Source organism: Ochotona princeps, chromosome 4 (genome assembly GCF_030435755.1).
Source record: "Ochotona princeps isolate mOchPri1 chromosome 4, mOchPri1.hap1, whole genome shotgun sequence".
NCBI lineage: Eukaryota > Metazoa > Chordata > Mammalia > Lagomorpha > Ochotonidae > Ochotona > Ochotona princeps.
In genome coordinates this window covers 72,147,820-72,167,915 of record NC_080835.1, presented here as the reverse complement: position 1 = coordinate 72,167,915, position 20,096 = coordinate 72,147,820, and the positions used below count along the sequence as shown (strand labels likewise).

General features: G+C 52.9%; 1 protein-coding gene across 1 annotated transcript in view; it reads right to left on the bottom strand.

Annotated features, from left to right (window-relative positions):
* Positions 1-6,457: 6,457 nt before the first annotated feature.
* LOC101528871 (cell adhesion molecule DSCAML1) overlaps positions 6,458-20,096 on the bottom strand; it is an 88,258-nt gene continuing 74,619 nt past the window's right edge. Inside the window, exons 19-30 of the mRNA XM_004585116.4 lie at positions 18,263-18,380; positions 17,870-18,033; positions 17,481-17,579; positions 16,642-16,830; positions 15,903-16,190; positions 14,035-14,190; positions 11,640-11,670; positions 11,337-11,455; positions 10,935-11,087; positions 10,101-10,295; positions 8,968-9,279; positions 6,458-7,397 (exon numbers count right to left, since the gene is read on the bottom strand). Of these exons, the coding sequence (XP_004585173.2) occupies positions 6,907-7,397; positions 8,968-9,279; positions 10,101-10,295; positions 10,935-11,087; positions 11,337-11,455; positions 11,640-11,670; positions 14,035-14,190; positions 15,903-16,190; positions 16,642-16,830; positions 17,481-17,579; positions 17,870-18,033; positions 18,263-18,380 (2,315 nt within the window). The 3' untranslated portion in view covers positions 6,458-6,906. The remainder of the gene's footprint in view (positions 7,398-8,967; positions 9,280-10,100; positions 10,296-10,934; positions 11,088-11,336; positions 11,456-11,639; positions 11,671-14,034; positions 14,191-15,902; positions 16,191-16,641; positions 16,831-17,480; positions 17,580-17,869; positions 18,034-18,262; positions 18,381-20,096) is intronic.

Sequence of the window (20,096 nt, the reverse complement as noted above, 5' to 3'; positions counted from 1 at the left end):
TGACCCCATCTGCTCCTGCAAATCTGCCAAGGGTTCCAACCACCCCCCAGTTCTGCTCATAAGAGACTTTGGGGGTTGGGTTTCACATGCATGGACTATGGGGGGACTCACAGAGAACATAATGAAGGGTGGTGGCTCTGGAGGTCAGACATCTCTGCTGGTAGTAAGGGGAATTCAAGATCCAGATGGGAGCTCAAATCAGCTAACCTTGAAGTTGTCTTGGAGTCCTGGAAGGTTGATTCTTGCAGGCATTAAAGCCAAGCCTGGGGCCTAGTGTGATAGCTTAGTGGCTAAATCCTCACCTTGCATGTGAGGCAGTGGTCTGTATCCCAGCTATTCCACTTCCTTTCCATCTCTCTGCTTAAGGGAAAAGCAGTAGAGGGGCCCGGCGTGGTGGCCTAGCAGCTAAAGTCCTCGCCTTGAACGCACCAGGATCCCATATGGTCGCCGGTTCTAATTCCGGCAGCCCCGCTTCCCATCCAGCTCCCTGCTTGTGGCCTGGGAAAGCAGTCGAGGACAGCCCAAAGCATTGGGATCTTGCACCCGCGTGTGAGACCCGGAAGAGTTCCTGGCTCCCGGCTTTGGATTGGCGCAGTACCAGACATTGCAGTCACTTGGGGAGTGAATCATAGGACGGAAGATCTTTCTCTCTGTCTCTCCTCCCCTCTATATATCTGACATTTCAATAAAAGAAAAAAAAAAAAAGAAAAGAAAAGCAGAAGAGAATGGCCCAAAGCCTTGGGACCCTGCACTCGCGTGGGAGACCCAGAAGATGCTCCTGGCTTTGGCTTGGCTCAGCTCTGGCTGTTGCAGCCACTTGGGGAGTGACCCAGCGGATGGAAGATCTTTCTGTCTGTAAACCTGCCTTTCCAACACAAACAAACAAGCAATAGATCTTTAAAACCAAGCCTGGAGCATTTCCAGGGGCATATACAGCTGGCAGCTTCTGCCCCAGAGAATTGCTGCCAATGTCTATAAGAGGACTTGGCTTTGGGAGGAAGGATGAAGCCCTGACTCGGGGCTCCAGTCCAGATCCTCCCAGCCTTCTCTTTTACAGTCCACAGGTGTCTGCCTCCTGTTTGAGCTCACTGGTCCTTGTTTCTCAACCCTTGTCCTGCATACGAATCTAACAGGTAGAGGGAGAGAGAGTAGCAGAGGAGAAGGTGCCCTGGACCTGAACCATGGAGGGAAGATGCCCCTGGGGAGCTGGGTTCCCTTCCTCTGCTACCCAAGGAAGGCTGGTTCGGAGCCACCGCCAAGCTAAATTCTAAGATCTCAGTGGCTGTTATTACCTTGCAATTGATTTCTCACTGTCATCAGTCCAGGAGGTACTGGTGGGGTGAGGGTGTCCGGTGTTGTGCACAGATGCCTGGCTGTCTTTTGTCGGCAGCTCCTGTGCTCACCGTGGACACTGATACCCAATTGGAGAGTGCAGAACGTGGTTGGGGAGATTCATAGGCCACATACCACTGATCAGAACTCAAGATGGCTCCCTTCTTGAAGCCAGAAGGCGTGGGACTACAGTCCTGGGAGGGGTAGCCACTTCCCAGGAGCACTGTGGGGAAGGAGCAGGAGGCTTTGGGAGATTCTGGTCAAGTCTGCTGTTTCCCAAGCCCCTCTCCCCTAAGGCTTTCCTGCTTAGGTCTCTGTCCATTTGCATGTACATGGGAGGCTGGGCCCCTTGAGGACAAGAGGGGTCCCACAGGGTTGGTGCTGTTCCTGGGCCTGGCTCACTCACTGCAGGTCACTGGGAGTGCTTCTGGTGTCTAAGGAATAAACACATTCTTGGGTATCATCTATCTTGTCAAAAATGCAGGTGTCTGGCATTGTGGCATAGTGGGAAAAGCTACTGTCTGTGACATTGGCATCCTGTATGGGCTCTGGTTTGTGTCCCAGCTGTTTCACTTCCCGTCTAGCTCCCTGTGTGTGGCCTGGGAAAGCAGCAGAGGATGGCCCAAGTCCTTGGGACCCTGCACCCACATGGGAGACCTGGAAGAAGCTTCTGGTTTCTATCTGGCCCAGCCCTGGCTATTGTGGCCATTTAGGGAATAAGCCAGGGGGTGAACGATCTCTCTCCTCAAATCCTCCTTCCCCCACTCCTCTCTCTGATTTTCAAATAAGTTAATTTAAAAAAATGACCAATGCAGGGGCTGGCACCATGGCGTACAGGCTAAGCCTCTGCTTGTGACACTGGTATCTGCTCCTGGGGTTGGACGCAAGACAATGTTCGGCAGGGACTGAAATAGCTGCTTGCACTCCCCACAGCAGCAGTGTGCATAGTAGCACCAAATGCAAGCAACCCCAGGGTCCACCAGCAGACGAATGGACAAAGACAAGGTGAGCTGGCCATGCAGCGAGATGTCATTCAGACTTAACCAGAAGCGAGATGCATGCGGCAACAGATAGGAGCCTGGAGGACACAGGTAAACTGACCACAGGAGCACAAATGCCGATGGATTTGTTTACAAGAGGTGTCCAGAAAAGGCTCATGCATAGAGACAGGAAACAGGCTGGAGCTTTCCAGGGACTGCTGGGGGCCATGCTGGGAAATCACTGATCAGTGTAGTAGAATTTCTATGTTGGCTGAAAAAGTTGTGGAAGTGGATACTGGTGTTGGCGCTCAATAAGGTGAATGTGCTCAAAGTTGCCGAATTGCACACTTCATGACGGCAGGTTTTAGGTTCTGTACCTTTCATTACTATCAACATTCCAATGCCCTGGCTGCCAGCCAGCAGGGTTTGAGCCCGTTAGGATGGGTGAGAGCAGAGAATCTCTGTTTTGAACCTGACAGGCCAAGTGTGAAATTCACAAGGGTAGCCCTGGTTGTAGGTGAGACAGGAGAATGGAGCCATGGCTGAAGGCCTTGCAGAGTGCTGTGCCAACAGACTCCTGCAGGTTCTGAGATGTAGTTGTGGGGTGAGGCCCAAGGAATGCCCACCTCTCACCATCCCTGGTTGCTGCATGTGCCACTTTGACAGCCAAGGTCCTTGTGGATAACCCATGGGCTTGTCTTCAGGGGACAAAGGTGAGGTAGAAGATGATCACGCTGTGTCGCAGCTCAGCGGCTTCTAGCCGGGGGTAGCTGGGGAGGAGTGGCAGCCCCACTGACTGTGCCTTAGCTCCTGTGCTGCTCACACAGGCAGGCTGTGTCATAGCTGAAGAACGTACTGAGATAAGCGAATTTTAGCAAAGGAAAATGGGGGGATTTTGTACACCTCCCGCTGAACTTGCAGGCCCCATGAATTACGTGGGGGGGGCCAGCTCAGGGGAACACGCATTAGATCAATACACCTATCTTTCTTTCTTTCTTTCTTTCTTTCTTTCTTTCTTTCTTTCTTTCTTTCTTTCTTTCTCTCAGTATTTTTTTGTTCGAAGGGCAGAGTTACACACACACACACACACACACACACAGTGTGCGAAAGAAACAGCTTTCATCAAATGGTTCACTCTCCAAATGGTTGGAGTTGGACTGGTCCAAAGCCAGGAACCAGGAGCTTCTTTCAAGTCTCCCACATGAGTGTAGGGGCTGATGCATGTGGGCTGTTTTCCAGTGCTTTCCCAGGCCACAGCGAGGGATTTGGATCAGAAAAGAGAAGCTTGGACACACCCATGCCCACGTGGGTACAGGCATTGCAGGTGGCAGCTTTCCCCACTGTGCCATGGCACCAGTGCTATGTTTCACTTTCTGTGACTTCTCCTAGACCCTTCTTTCCACACTGTCTTCCTCTGGTGCCAAGCCTTTCCTTACAGTCCCTCCCCAGCCCCAGAGCTGAATTGCTCCCCCATCACCAGCACCCTCACCAGAGGAAAGTACCCCGGAGCCTCCACCCACTCTCATCCAGCTCCTCATGTCGGTGGGTCTACCTCAACCACTTACTGATGAGTCTGCATCAGCTGCTCAGCTGCCTGTGAGCCCTGCTTGCTCACCTGTCCCTGGTGGACGCCTCCCCGAGCGGCATCCTTGGGGAAGAACTGAAGCGTGTCATTAGAGAGTCAGACACATGAATCTGAAGTTCATCTCCATCTTTTCTTGTTCTTTGATTTTTTTAAAGATTTATTTATTTTTATTTATATTTTTAAAATATTTATTTATTTTATTGGAAAGGCAGATATACAGAAAGGAGGAGAGACAGAGAGGAAGATCTTCCGTTCAGTGATTCACTCCTCAAGTGGCCGCAATGGCCGGTGCTGCACCAATCTGAAGCCAGGAGCCAGGAACCTCTTCTGGGTCTCCCACATGGGTGCAGGGTCTCAAGGTTTTGGGCCACCTTCAAATGCTTTCCCAGGCCACAAGCAGGGAGCTGGACGGGAAGCAGGACCGCTGGGATTAGAATCGGCACCCATATGGGATCCCGGCGCGTGCAAGGCAAGGATTTTAACTACTATGCTATTGTGTGGGGGTTCTATTCCTTTATTTTTAAAGGATTTGTTCACATATACAGATTGGCAGAGAGAGGAAGGGATAGAGAGATAGGAGAGATTTTTTTATTTGTAAACATTTATTTTATTTTTGTGGAAAAGTAAGACACACAGAGAGCAGGGGAGACAGAGAGAAAGATCTGCCATCTGATAATTCACTCCCGCAGTGGCTGCAATGGCCAGAGCTGAGCTGATCCGAAGTCAGGAAACATGAGCTTCTTTCAGGTCTCCCACACAGGTGCAGGATCCCAAGGCTTTGGGCCATCTTCGACTGGTTTCCCAGGCCACAAGCAGGAGCCGGATGAAAAGCAGGGCTGCTGGGATTAGAACCGGTGTCCATATGGGATCCTGGTCCAGGCAAGGCGAGGACTTTAGTCACTAGGCTACTATGCCGGATCCTAGAAGGGATCTTTCATCCACAAATGGCTGCAATAGTCAAAGTTGTGCCAAATTGAAGCCAAGAGCCGGGAACGCCATTCCGGCCTCCCCTGTGGGTTAGAGGCCCAAGTGCTTGGGCTGTCGTCTGCTGCTGTTACAGGGAGCTGAACTGGAAGCAGGGTAGCCAAGACTCAGCACTCGCATTGTGTCATGAGAGGCTGGTATCACAAGCAGTGGCTTAATGGCCTAACTCCTTGCACCAAAATGCTGCAGAGGAACAGAGTGGGAAGCTCCCATCTGCTGGGTTCCTTCCTCACAGCCCACATTAGCTGGGGCAGGAGCAGGCTGAAGTTGAGAGCCGGGAATGTACGGGAGCTGCCGCATAGGTGGCAAGAACCCAATCCCTTGAGCCATCACTGCGGCCTCTGCGTCGGCAGGAAGCCGTAGTTTGAAAAGTGGGTCGTGGGTGTCGTGACCGTCAGACTTGAGCCCTCCCCTCCTGTTACTCCTCTGACTTCTCTTGGAGAGCCCCAGCTTTCTCCCGAATCAGCAGTGAGAGGAGCAGGGGTCTGACCTGTGCTGTGAGTTTCTGCTGGACCAGGCAGTGGGAGTAGAGGGGGCCTCTAGATCCTGGGTTTGTTCTCCCTACCTTTGGTCTTCACGCTGGCTCTGAAGTTCCGGAGGTGGTCAGCAGATGGCGCGCGGTCCTAGGAGGCACCCTGTCCTCCCGCGGTCGGAACACAGCCGGGCGTTTTCGCGGCTGCCCTGTATGGCTCGGGTGGGTCGTGGCTGTGGGAGCCACGACAGGAATTACCTTCCCCGAGCCTTGGAACCATCACGGAGCGCAGAATCTCCGGGCTACCTTCCGAGGGTGCTGTCGGACCTTACCTGGCGTTACTCGTGCCTCCCGCTGCTGCTAAAAGTCAGGGGTCACAGGGGGCCAGCTGGTGTGCGTGACCACTTGGGACTGGGCTGCACAGACGCCTCCCTCCCCGGCGCTTCCAGCCCCTGCCCACTTCTTCCTCTCAGTAGGTCCCCACTTACCTTCCGTGCGTCCGGGTTCCGTCTGCTACTCAGCCCTGCTCAGCACCCCCTCCCCGCCGTGCGTTTCCTGGGTGCACTTCCTATTCATCCCCTCTCCCGTGACCATGAACTTCACGCCCGTGGGTTTTTGCTAGTCTCTTGCCCTTTGTGTCTCTCTCCTCTGTGTGTTTCTGGTGGTCTCTTGCTCACCTGCCCCTCCTCAAGATGCCAAGGCGCTGTGGCATGCCGACACCTTGGGAACCAGGTGAGGTCCCGGGTGAGGTCCCCATTCCCACACAAACAATTCTCTGCAAACATCTCCCTCCCACCTCTGCTGGCCACAGCCCCCAGCTTCAGACCTCACATTTCTGCTGATAAGGGAGGAGATGGGGCTTAGAGAGTCCCTGGTGCTAGGCTGAAAGCCTGAGGCTTGGCTGGCTGGAAATCTCTGAAGACACTGGAAGCCTGGGGTGGAGGAAGTGGGAGAGTGGAGTAGGGGGTCCTAGGGTGCTGAGGAGGAATGCCGCTCCTTCCCCCACCGGGAAACACGCCACGAAGTAGAAACATAACCTTTATTGCACACGGCGCTGGGTCTTTTTTCATAGAAAAAGGTATTAACACATAAGCATCTGCAAATTGAAGCAACTCCTGGTTTTCTTGGAACAGTAAAATCGCATGCAGTGTCTCCGAGCTGAGATGGCGGTTTTGGTGCAAACCGCCTGGGCCGGAGAGGGGGTGCCTGGAAGGGCGAACGTGGCTGAGTCTTTGTGCCTCTGTCTCAAATTGAGAAGGTGTGAGAAATATATGGCCATATAGCTTGGCTGCCTCTATATCGGCATATATCTCCCCTCACTTACGGAAGGACGGAGACGGGTGCAGGGGTGAGTAGGGGTCGATCAAATTCTGTGCCCTGGCTCCATGGAGAAGAAGAAGAAAATAGCTTCATTTGTACAAAAGAGTTCTATGTACAGGCGTTCATGACTTGGGCAGGTGCCTTCTGCCGTGGCTGGGTGCGTGTCTCTCAGTCCAGTATAAATAAATGTGGGGAAGACAGCCGAGGCGGTGGCGCTCTCTGGTAGGGGTGCCCTATACCAGGGTGTAGGATTTGGAGTAGGCCCCGGCTCCCTGCTTCTGAGGCCGCCCCACCCCCGATGTGCTCATCTCGAGGAGTGAGTCCCTGGAGCCCCCCATTTTGGTGTGTGGGCCCCCGGCCCGCGGAGGCTCGGTGCTGGGGGCCGGAGGGGCAGCGCTGGGGGCAGCGGTGGCAGTGGTGGCGGGGGGCTCAGCAGGTGCAGGGCCAGGGGCTGGGGGCGCCGTGCCGGCTGGGGGGGCAGGCATGGCCAGAGTCCTCTGAGGTAAGGTGGCTGTGGAAGTGGAAGCGGGGGCCCCCGGGTGCGGGAGGCCCAAGGGCTTGCTGCCAGGGTCCAGGGTCAAGTGGCGAGCCTGGGTGTGGTAGGTCCGAGCCAGGTTCCGGATGGAGGCCTCGCGGGGTGGGACCACGGGGCAGGGCTCCCTCCCGTCTGCCTTCCGGAAGAAGGCCTCCGACTTGGGGTACAGCGGCAGGTTGCAGTAGTCACCTGGAATGGCAGGAGTGTGGGGCGTTAGTGGGCGCAGCTGGGAAGTCAGTTGGTTCAACCCTACACACCCCCCACACCCCACCAAAGCCTTTACTGGTCTTATCCTTGACTTGTTCATCTGTGAAGTGGGAATATTCCCTTCAGGGTCATTGTGAGGAGTGAACGAGATTAAATGTGCCAAGTGCATCAGGCAGGGCTGGGGCACACAGTGAATTGGTGTAAGGGCCGGCCTGGTGGTAGAGCATCGTAAATCATCACCTGCCAACTTGCTATCCCATTCTGGAGCGCCGATTTGAGTCTCGGCTGCTCTGCTTCTGATCCAGCTCCCTGCTAATGCGCCTGGAAAGAGAGTGCTGACTCTGTGTTACTGCTGTGGAAGACCCGGATGGAGTTCCTGGCTCCTGGCTTCAGCCTGGCTATTGTGGCCATTTGGGCAGTGAGCCAGTGGATGGAAGATTTCTCTGCCTCTCCCCCTCTCTTTCTAACTCTGCCTTCCAAATAAATAAGTCACACACACACACACACAGACAGACAGACACTTGTTGTTCACTGGTCACCTAGGGCTGCTCAGCCTCACACCACAGAGAGCTCATTACTGCTAGAGCCAAAGACTTGTACGAACTTTTCTGGGCCTGATGAGGAGGAAGGGATATTGCTCACTCTTGCCCTGTCAGATTCTGCCTTCTTAGTAAGGCCCTGCCCCTTTCCACAACAGCCTGCAGGCAGTTCCACCTCTCTACCTCTGCGCCGGCCTCTTGCTGGTCCTTGATCTGCCCCCAGGACCTTTGCATCCTGACTGATACCGTTGCTGCCATCTCTTGACACCCATGCTTGTGGTGCTTTCCTTAGGGTGCCTCAGTTAGTCCTCACATCAGCCCCTGGACTGTGTGTGGGGGCGCAGTACCTGTCAGTCTCTTAAGTTCTGGTACTTCCCATTATGCTAGACCGTTCTCTAGATGTGTCTGCCCGTACCCTGCCTCACTAGCATGGCCACACAGACCAGACTCCATGTTGTTGGGACCATGTGTGCTGTGACTCCCAGGTCTGTGGGTGAGCATCTGTTGGTAATTCTAGCTCTGCCCTGCTCTGACCAGGCTCCTGGAAGCGCCTGGGTCCCAGGCAGCCTTGGTCACTGTCTACCATGAGATAGCCTAGTTGCCAGGATTGTTCCCTTGGGTCTAGCCCAAGTTCAAAGAGCACTGAGACTGGAAAGCCCCTGTCTGGGTGGCTGACCTCTTGAAGACTTTCCCTCCTTCCCAGTATAGCTTCAGCTGAAGGGGTGGCCGTCATTCTCAATGCCCATATGACAAGGCAAATGTGGATACTATCATTTGCATATTACAAATGAGGATATTCGGTCCAGAGAGGGTAGACAACTTGTCCAATGTCCCCAAGGGACATTAGGAGGTGGGGCCAGGACATGCATTTGCTTGCTTCTACTGTCCGGCCCTCTGCTGTATGCTGCACTGCTGAGGAGCCAGGCTGGGAGCTAGCCAGGGCTCCTGTGGTTGAGGTTCAGGGGCATACCAGGGGACAGGAGTGAAGGGGGGGGGATAGTCTGAGCACTCACTCTTGTTGGCCCGGTGGGGGATGGGCACTGCCACATTTTTGCCCCGGTCAGCATCCTGGGGCTTGGGTGGGGAGGCGGTGAATCGACAGATGCCAGGCTCCGAGGGCGTGCTCATGGACGTCATGCTGTCGGCGTTCTCGTTGGTGCCTGTGGTCATCTGATCAGAAGAGCTGTCTGAGATGAAGCACTCAGTGATCTCGAACTTGGCATGCTGCAGCTGCTCCTCCAGCTTGGCATGCTCGTAGGCCCGCGCCAGCTCCTCGTAGGTGGAAGAGGCACTCTCGGTGGACACCATGCTGTTCCGCCCTTTGTCTGTGGACAGTGGAAGGGGACGGAGTTCAGAGGAAAGGGGTGGGTTATGGAGGGGGAGGCAACAAGAGCACACTGAGCACTTTCCCTGTGCCTAAGCCCTCAGCCAACGGAAAGCAGGCGCAGGAGATCTGTTCCTGGCTGAGAAGGGTGGCAGTGCTAGCAGAAGCAAGATGGTGAAGGAAGGGTGGAATAGCCATTCTTGAAAATCAGCACCAGGGGGCATAAGGGGCTTGGTGTAGCAGTTAACAGGCCTTATGGGACATCCACATTCCATACTGGAGTGCCTGGGTTCCAGACCCAGCTCCACACTGGGTTCCATGTTTCTGCTGATGTAGACCTTGGGAGGCAGTGATGATGGCCCAAGAACTTGGATCCCTTGCTATGCTTGTGGGAGGCCTGGTTGGAGTTCCCAGCTCCCTACTTTGTCCTGACCAAGCCCCATTTGCCACAGGCGTTTGGGGAATGAGCCAGCAGATAGATCTCTCTCTGTTTCTCTACCTTTTAAATAACAAACAAATATTATTTTCTTTTAAAATAAGCACAATTCTCTGGAATGTTCAGCCCACTCTTCAATAAATGTCCTATTTTTCCTGACTTTTTTTTTTTTTAATTGATGGAGAAAACAACATGAAATCATTGACCCAGCAGAGCTCCATGAAGCGAGGCATTTGCGTTCCAGCTACATCGTGGGTCAGTGGCCAGCTGGGAGGGAAAGTGATTGCAGTGTGGAGGTTTGGCATTTCAGAATGGAATGGGAGGTGGTGAAAGGAGACGGGGAACCAGAAGAGAGTGGATAGGATGCAGGCAGGGCCCCGGCACACCTGTGTCCTGGGACAGGCTGGCACTGTAGCTGTCGCTCTCGGTAACCGTGACACCATGCTGGGAGCCCACAGTGCGCCAGTCAGAAGTTAGGGTGCGGGCTGGTGTGGAGGCCTGGCACTTGGTCAGGGTCCATTGGCTTGAGTAGCGGTTCCGGGTACTGTGGGCTGACTTCACGTTCTTCCGGGACACTGGATCTGTGTGGAGTAAAGCAAAAGATTGCACTGTCCAGCCAGGAGGCTCCACTCAGCGGCTGGCACTTGTCAGGAGGAAGGGTTGGGGAGCCATAGGGGAGGAAGAAGTGGCCACAGAAGCTTCCATGGATGTGCTTGCTGGCCATGCTGTCACTCCTGACCATAGCATTGGGCTCAGGGGAGGGGAGCAGCTGAGTCCATGTGTGGGGACAGTAGACAGTGTTCTTCTGGTCCTCTCACCAGCCCAGTGTGTGCCTTCCTCCTACAGAAGAGTGGGGTGCTCTCTCCTGCTTCCTGACTACCTGTTCATATGCTGCAGCCCTTGATGCAGTCACCCCTATGTTCCCAGTCCCCCTGCTAGAGGTGAAGACCTTTGGCAAGCAAAAACAGCCAACCCACCCAAGTCTCCCAGGAAAGGAAGCTAAGGCCCAAGGGAGATGAGCCTAGAGATGTGCCCAGAGTCTTGGCCAGTGTGTTCTGCAATCCAGCTCTTCAGATATGACCCCAATGCTCCTTTCCATTCCAGTCTGCTCTCTTCCTTTCCTCTTCTCCCTCCCCCAGACATCACCACTGCTCCAGGCTGGGCCCAGGCCTCCCTGCATGGGAGGATAGCTGCCCCCCTCTTCCCAGGATCATGCGTACTAGTTCCCGGCCGGATGTCAGACATGTCGATAAGGGGGCCTGTGCTCTGGATGAGGGCTGGATGGTGCAAGGAGACTCCAGTACAGAAGCTCTGTGGGTTGACAGCTTGGCTGAACTCAGCATCCGTCACAGGGATGGTAGCTTTGTCATCTCCTGGGGGAAAAGGACAGTCGTTGGTCTCTCTTTATAAGTTCCTGTTTGTTTTTTTAACCAAGGTTGAGTTCCATTGGCTAGAAGAAGAAACTCAGCCCTTGAGAGAAGCTGTGATGAGTTCAAGGTTGTCCTAGAGTCCTGGATGGGACTGCTGCTAGAGCCCTGGGCACTGCCCTGAGGCTGGGGGCTGCCTCCCCATGGCTTGTCATCATCCAGACCAGGACAGTGTCCCGGGAGCCTGTCACTCACCCAGCTGCTTGATGCCCTCCTTGTCCTCGATGAGCAGTTGGACCCTGGGGATGTCAATGTGGAGCCGTGGGCCCTGGGGTGGCCCTTTCACAGGGGTGTCAAAGCTGCGGTTGTTCTTGCTGTGGGGAGAAGGACTGCAGGTGGGTGGCTCAGCAGCCATAAGGGACTGGGGGAGGGGGCTCTGCAGGACAGGGGATCTTAGCGGCCCGTCTCCAGCTCTGGGAGCACACCGCGAGGCTTCTGTGTCTCCTGCAGGGGAGAAGAAGGAGGGGAGGACAGAGGAAGCAGCTCTGTGATACTCACCTTATCAACATTTCTGCCAAACTCTTTGCATCTGCAAAACAGTAGAGGGGGGATGCTGGGTGAGAATGGAGTTTGAGCAGGATGCTGATTGAAAAAGGCACAGGGAACAAGCTGGGAGACTTTCTTAAGACAGGACGAGAGATTTAACCCCAAGAAAGCAGAGTGAGTCGTGTAGGGATCTACAGAATAGTCCAAAAGAGGATGAGCTTTCATTATTTCCAATACAGGGCCTGGTTCAGGTCTCTTTCCTTTCCTCAAATTTCCACCTGATAGGGATGTCCTTCCCAAAGGAGAGGGTGCATTGGAACTGCCCCATCTGCTTTGTGAGTTGACTGATTGAACAAGACGCCATAGCTGGCTGGCTGGAAACAGGCACCACTGGAGGATCAACCCTCAGTTATCTATTTGGGAGAGGTGACAGTTAAGACTGAAGTAATGATGGTTTATGTAATGTCCCAGATTACTAAACACTAATGTTAACCAAGAGATTTCACCCCTGTTAGAGCATCTGTTCCCAAAAGATCCATGGATGAATGTGGGAGTTCTTGCTTTAACTCACAGGTGGTTTGAATAGGAGGATCAGGGCTCTTGGGTTAGGACTTTAGATGAGAGGAAAATCCAGGGTCAAGTTATTTCATTATATCTTTAATAGCTGAGGATTATCTATCAAAAGGAATTCTGATAGTTGCATTTATGCATCCAACCATCCAGTCATCTATCCATCCGCTTATCTAACCATCTACCCATTCTCCTACCTATCCAATTATCCATTCATCCTACTGTCCATCAATCCATCTAACCACTGATAACATCACCCAACCGTGCATCCACTCAATGGATAATCCATGTGATTATCCATTAATCTGCCCAGTCATTTGTTTATCATCCACTTGTTCATTCATCTATCTATCCATTGATCCAACCATCAGTCCAGCCAATCAACCATCTAATCATCCATCAAACATCCATCCATCAATTCAACCATGCATTAAACATCCATCCAATCATTTTTTAATTTATATGTTAAACCTCCCTCCAACTATCCATGGTACCATCCAACTGTTCATCCAATCATCCCACCATTTCAGCTATTATTTAATCATACAGCCATCTAGCCATTTTACCATCTATTTGTCCATTAAAATATCATCAATACATCTATGCATCCATTCATCCGTTGACCCATCTGTACAACTTCATATAATCATATACATACATATGCAGAGAACGCATCTATTCATCCAACCATCTGTCCATATAATCATATATAAAAATATATATCCATATAACCACCTATCCATCCTAGCATCCACCTCAATATCTGTGCAGCCTTTTATCCAACATTCATTCATCCATCCTTCCACTTGTAGACTCTTTACCCTACTATTAATTGATCCATTTACCATCTAACTATCCATCCAATCATATAACCACTCCATCTATTTAGTTACCTATTCATCTATTCACTTACTTATTTATGCATCCAACCGTACATGCATTCTTCCATCTGCATGTCTTTACATTCAACCACCTAGTCAATGATCCAATTACCCAACCTTCCACCCACTCATCTAAACACTCATCCATCCATCCATCAATCATCTATCCAATCATTCACCTGTCTGTCCATCCATCAGTCATCCAACAATCCTTTTGTCTGGCCACCAAATCCCTGAATGCCCTAAAGAATATCAATCATTCCCTCTTCTGTGCTACTTTTGTCCTCTGACCTCTCACATTGGACTGTGAACTCTGCAAGGACATGGCCAAGCTCTTCTTCATTCATATTCCACATGTCTAATGTCTGGCAGTATCCATGATGTAGAAGACTCAATAAATGTTTTCAAAATCAGTGAAACAACTATTAGTTGCCAGACACTGTACGTTAGTTCTTGGGAAAACTGAGGTGAGTGAAACCTATTAATTCTAAATTATGATATAATGTGTTGGAAAAGGGAGATATTTAGTGTCCAACATGGCATGAAAACTTTTCAGCCATAATTAAGCAAGGGACCTAACTACCACTTGAAGTTCTGTTCCTTAGTGGATGGGTCCCAGGAAAGGCTCAGGGATCCTGTGTAGGAGCAGTTAAGGTGCAAGGGAGGAACACCTATTTACCACCATGGAAAAGTTCAAGTGTTTTAATACACAACATGGTTTTGCCAGTGTGCACCTTTAACTGTCATCTCTGACTGAACCAGGTACCAAGTCCCAGGAGATAGGAGAGAAAACAGTAAACTGGTCAAGGAGGTTCAGAAGGTTTGACGGCAGCCCTTCCATATGGGCATACAGGCATTCTCCTGTGTCCAGAAGGAGCTGTGGATCAGGGAAGGATGGCTAGTGTGGCTAAAAGTCAACCCCGCCCCCTCTGGGAGCCCACGGGAAGCTCCCCCACCTCGGAGCCGCTTCAGCCGCTTCTCTTTCCTCTTCTTGCGCACAATGAAGAGCAGTGCCACCCCCAGCGTGGCAAGGATGACGGGGCAGCCGATGGTGAACAGCTTCTTCACATCGTCCCCTTCGCCTTGAGCAGACTTGATGGGTGGGATGGTGCCTGAAGGAGAGTGGGCAGGGGAAGCAGGTGTCCCGTGTGAGCCAGGTTCTGGGCAGAGTCCCCGCCCTCTGACCGCTTCTGATGCTGTTGGTTTCTGATTCCCATCTCTTGGCATAGAGTGCTCTGAGGGCCAGAGAGCCGAAACCCCTGCTCGCCTGCATTCGGGTCCCATCAGAACAGTTGTGAACATCCATGCAGCTTTTATATTCTATACTTTCTGGTTTTGTTTGAGAATTATTCTAGTGGGTCTCAGAGTCTCCAGCCTGGTTGAGGTTGGGTCCATGCTCATAGAGTGGACAGAGGGGTTTGGATTTCCATGCCCAGCCAGGGGTTGGGGGAATAAAAGGAGAAACGTAGTGGGAGAAGTTGGCAGTGGGATCCCAGGTTCTTCCCTCAATTGGGACAAAATCCACTGAAGACTCTGCTTTCTCTTCTGTCTCTCCACAGACCAAACAGTATCTGCTGACTGAGGGTACCTGCATGGCCTAGTCAATGATAAATTTCCCTGTGCTTAAAAGTCACCACCTCCAGGAAGCTTTCCTTGCTTGAGCCCATCCCCTTCTGATACATCTTTTATTTTGTTTTCTTAATACACATGTAGACTTGGTTTTACCTGTGACTGTGGGCCCCTATGAATTCAGCCTTATGTTCCTTTGACATATCTCTCTGTGTGTATGCATGTGCGTGCAGTGTGAAGGTGTCTCTAAGTGGCAGGCACCTGTGATGGGCTCATCAGATACCCATGCGCTTGACCACTTCTCCCTGTGCCCTTATGGTCAGACAGATTAGAGCCAGGTGTAAACAAAGAATGACTAGCTGCCTCCAGGCCAAGGCAGTGAGGACCCGACGTGCCTTTTGATGCCCTTGGACACTCTATATTCAAGATGACCCAGCTAGACATGGTGGCCAGTGAAGTGTCACAGGACTTTATGAGAGTGGGAAACCAATCTTTAGTGGACTAAGCCTTCAAGCTTTTGGTATCTATTGTTGCAGCATAGCTGCCATTTGTTAAAATTAAAGATTAAAAAATTTATTTTAAAGGGAGGGAGGGAGAAAGATAGAGATATCTTCCATCTGCTGGTACATTACCCAGATGGCTGCAATGGCTGTGGCTGGGCCTGACTGAAGCCAGGAGCCAGGAACTAGGAGCATATTTTGGGGTCTCGCACATGGGTGCAAGGACTCAAATACTTGGGCCATCATCTGCTGCTCTTCTAGGTACATTAGAAGGGAGTTGGATTGGAAGTAGAGCAGCTGGGATTTGAACTGGAGCCTATATGAGGTGCTGGTGCAGGAGGTGGTGCCTTAACCCACCGTGTCACATGAAAATCCCAAACCTGCTACTTCTTGGGTAATGTGCTGTGGTGTTAACAGAATTTGTGGAGACAGGACCTCAAGTACATGTCAACCTCCCTTGCCCTGCCCATCTCTCTAAGCAGCAGAGAGCAAGGACATCAGAGACGCTCCATTTTCAATATCATTGAGCTTTGCCTGTCTGTATTGGCCACTGGTGCACCTGCCCACTGACCTGCCTGCTGCCAGTCTGCTGCTTCCTTTGCCTGCTCCTCCACCTGTCTGCCAGGCTTTCCTCCAGACTTTGTTCCTGTCTGTTTCCTTATTTTTTCCCCCTGTGTTTCCCTCTCTACCACTTTTCCTGGTACCATCCAGCCCAGCCTTCACACAGCCCCTCCCACCGTCTCCTATGGACTCACTGCCATCGTAGTCCAGTGTGGCAAACTGAGCAGTCTCGTTGCCGCAGCCTGCGCTGTTGCAAGCCCTCATGCGCAGCTCATACCACGTGGCCTCTCGTAGTTCAGTGAGGAACACCTCCCCAGAGCTGTTGGCCCGGAGGCCCTGCCAGGCCCAAGTCCCCTTTGGCCGGTACTCTAGGACAATGGCTGTGATGGGGCAGCCCCCGTTGCTCCAGCCCTGCAGGTTGAGCCGAGCATGTGTGGAGTTGATGTGGGTGAAGAGGTGCTGGTCTTTGCTGAAAGAGGGCTCTGGTGGGCCAGAGAAAGAGAGAGATAAATAGAGAGAGACAGAGAGAGAGAGAGAGAGAGAGAGAGAGAGAGATTAGAGAGACCCAGGGCAGGAGAGGATTGTCCTGGAGCAAACAAGGCTGTCAGGGTCCCAGGGACCAATGGGTGGCACAAGTGGGTTGGCGATGCCCTAGGGAGCATAGGGAAGACAAGCTGGGACCTGGAAAGAGGCCCCAAGAGTGCAGAGTGGAGAAAAGTGGAGGGCCAGTAGGTGCCGCCCAAGGGGAATGGGATCATCCTGTCCATGGTGCTGATTTCATTCTCAGGACTTCAGTCTGGTTCCTCAGTCCCCCTGTGTCCTACGCCCTACCTCCTTATCCCAGTCATATCCCACTTCTGTCCCTGGGCTCCTTCATCCTCCCTGCCTCCTCCAGGGCCACTATTTCACCCCCTTTCCAACACCAGGCCTCACCCCGCCCGTGGGTCTTGGCTTCGATGATCTCACTGATGCGTCCGGAGCCCACACTGTTCTTGGCTGCCAGCTTCACCTTGTACCACGTGCCACACTTGAGGCTGTCCAGCTTAAAAGAGCGCTCACCAGAGCTGATGAACACATCCTTCCACTCCTCGCTGTTGTCCACTGAGTATTGTAGCACGAAGCCTGCAGGGAGGTGTGCTTGGCTCAGCTGGGGCTGGGCAGGGCTTGAGAGAGACTCAAAATTCAGCCCAGAACACCTCCACATGCACAGTCATTAGGGGGAGTACATGCAAATTAAATAGATTTGGTTTTCTCTTGCTTGGTATTAGAGTTTAACAGCCAACATGGGGAGGAGGCAGAAAGCCAGAGTGTGGATGCTTAAAAGGGGGCCATGCAAACCCTTATAGCTCTCCATGTGGTCTCTTGAGGGGCACTGGTAGCATCTCCTAGGATTTTGCTATAAATGCAGATTCCTAGCCTTCTGTCCCTGCCCCCTCCAACCAGGGGCCTTACTGACTCAGAATTTGCTGCCTGGGGTCCATAAGCAGATCCAGGCTTGTAAGGCACCGATCTAGGACATCTGTCTATTTGACAGATTGGGAAATCCAGCTCTAGAGCAGAAAGCAGACATGTCCATAGCTCCCTAGAGGTGAGGGGGCAGGTAGGCTGCAGCCCAGATGTGGTGGTCAGGACCCCTTTAGTAGCTCTGAGTATTAACTTCCCACCTCTCCTCCCCAGCCCATGTCACTCCTTGAGGTGTGTGATGGGCAACAGTGTGGACCTGCCCGTGGGGCCCAGAATTCCTTCCCCTCCTTCTCCAGGATCCTCCTCACCTCGGATGGAGCTGCCCCCATTGTCCCCTGGGATCCAGGTCAGGGTGATGGACGAGGCTGAGGTTTTGGAGACAGTGAGGCGGGGCTGGTCCGGGGGGACTGTGAAGGGGAAGCCACCAGCTTTCAGCAGAGGGTACTCTGAGACACCATGGGCATTGGGGTGGGGATAGGTGTGCATGGAAGGGCACTGGCTCTGACACACTCTGGGCACTCCTCTTCTGCCTCCATCAGTACACCTGCTCCTCCAAGGCCACCCCACATCACCCCGTGCCCTGCCTGGATGTCTTCCTTTCAATAACCCTGTCTCATGTGATGGGGTCCCCAGCCCTTTCTCAGGCCCTGCGCCCACCAGAGCTCGCCTGCCCACCTGCCTCCTTGTCAGCTCTCACCTTGTACCAGCAGGTTGACGATGATGGTGTCGAAGCCGCCTGTGTTGGTGGCCGTGCAGGTGTAGTAGCCTGAGTCCTCGGCTTTCACAGCACGCAGCAGCAGGGTGCCATTAGTGTGGATGAGCCGGTGCCCGTCCATTGCCACAGGGATGGCAGAGTCTTCACTGCCGGATGACAGGGAGGGGTGGGTTAGGGTAAGCAGTTTGGTAGGCAATGGGTGCTTAAGGGGCCTGATTCTTGGAGCTTTGACCCAGCAATTCTTGGTGGGGGCGGAGATCTCCAGTAACCTTGGCTCTTGGCTCAGACCAGACAGGAGCCAGAAAGGCCAGGGTATCTGTAGTTAGCTGGGACTCTCTGCTTCATACCTGCTCCCCCCAGGGCCCTGCAACACACCTGTCCTTGGTCCACTTCACGGCAGGGGCTGGGTCCCCCACAGAATTGCAAGGCAGCCGCACATCCTTCATCCAGGGTGTCGTCACTGTACCTCCGAAAGAGATGATCTTTGCTGGCGCTACAAAGAAGAGAAGGTGAGGGTCCTGTCCAGCAGCCTCCTTGCACCACCTGGTCCCCTCTTTATCAGGGCTCCCCAGATTCACAGGCAAGGCCCTCCTTCCCTCCACTTGACCTCCACCTTGGGCTTGGGGTCATGAGTGGGGAGTACGCCAAGGAATACCAGCTGGGGTCACTGATTCTGTGAGAGAGGCTCAGAGGAATCATACAATGAATAGGGTCTTGTCCCTGTCCTCAAGTTGCTCATTGAGAGGGAGATGGAGATCACAACAGGGTGCAAAACACAAGGACAGGGCAGGGATGTGGAACCATTGGGGTGCTGGGAAGGAGGACTGAACTCTGCCTGCTACAGGGGGTGGTGGCTGGGGAGGCTTCTGGATTTGAGGGCATTCACTGGAAGGCTAAAAAGCAACTTGCTAAGCACAGGACAGATAGACCAGGAAAAGGAAGGCCGCAGAGGCCGAGGCAGTGGTGGGTGAGGGCTTTGCAAGGACGTGGGAGCACTTGAGAGTTCAGCTGAGTAAGGGGCAGGCAGTGGAGCTGTGGAGGGCTCTGTGGGCAGAGCTTCATGAGAAGAGGCCACTGGAGGCTTGTCTGTAAGTAAAGCCATGCCAGACAGGTTCCAGAGAACCTTGTAGCTGTCCTGGCAGGAGTGGTCCTGGAGGAGAGAGGCCAAACAGCCAGAGTGCAAGCTGCAGGCGTGGCAGTGGGGGGAAGGGTTAGGGTGAGGATGACGGTGGGATGGCCAGGCTTGAGCGGGTATGGTTGCTTAAGCCCACATGCAGACAAGACATACTGGGGGCAGTGCAGGTCTGGCAGGTGAGTGGTAAAGACACCCCTTCAGGCGTTGTCCCTGCACTGCCTGTGGATGCCACATGGGTAAGCCAGAAACCATCTGGGATTGCTTGATCTGGATGTAAGGGAGATGTCTGGGGCAGAGACACTGAATGGGGAGTTGTCAGCAGGTGGGGGCACAGACCCACAGGGAAGCCAGCTGCAGTACCTGGGTCCAACAGTGCAGGAACAAGAGAAGTTCCTGAGGGAAGAGGGAGAGCCAGGCAAGCAGAAGGTGCAGGGACCAGGGTGTGTGAGCAAGGGGGCTGGGTACAGACAGGAAGGAATGAGATGGCCTGGGGCCACAGAGCACCATGGTGCTTGGAGCTGAAGGTGTATGGGTCCTTGGAGCTGAAGGCTGCTGTCAGGCAGCAGGAGGTTGGGCACTGGAATGTGTGTTGGATGGGCTTCCCAGGAGGGTATTGGGCTTTTAGGGGAAGTAGGGAAGGTCCGAGTGAGCTGCTGAGGAGAGGCAGGGGGACAGAAGGGTCTGAGTTGAGATGCCCACCATGAGGGACTCAGTAACAGCATGAGTTTCCCAGAGACCCAGCTCCTGCTGCAGCTCTGCCCTGGGCTCCCTGGACTTCTATGGGTCTTAATGTGTATGTGCATTGTGTGTCTGCATGCATGCACATACATGTGTATATATGTGGATTTGGATATCTGCACACACGTGTATTATATATGCACAACTGTATGTGACTGTATGCGTGAGTTTTCATGTGTGTATGAGTGCACACATGTGCATGGGTGTGTATGTGTGCATATGAGCATTTGTGTTATATGTGTGCATGATTTTCTGCATAACTATGCGCGCACACACATGTGTGCACGTATGTGCATGGATGCGAGCATAAATGTGTACATGAATATCCGTGTGAGG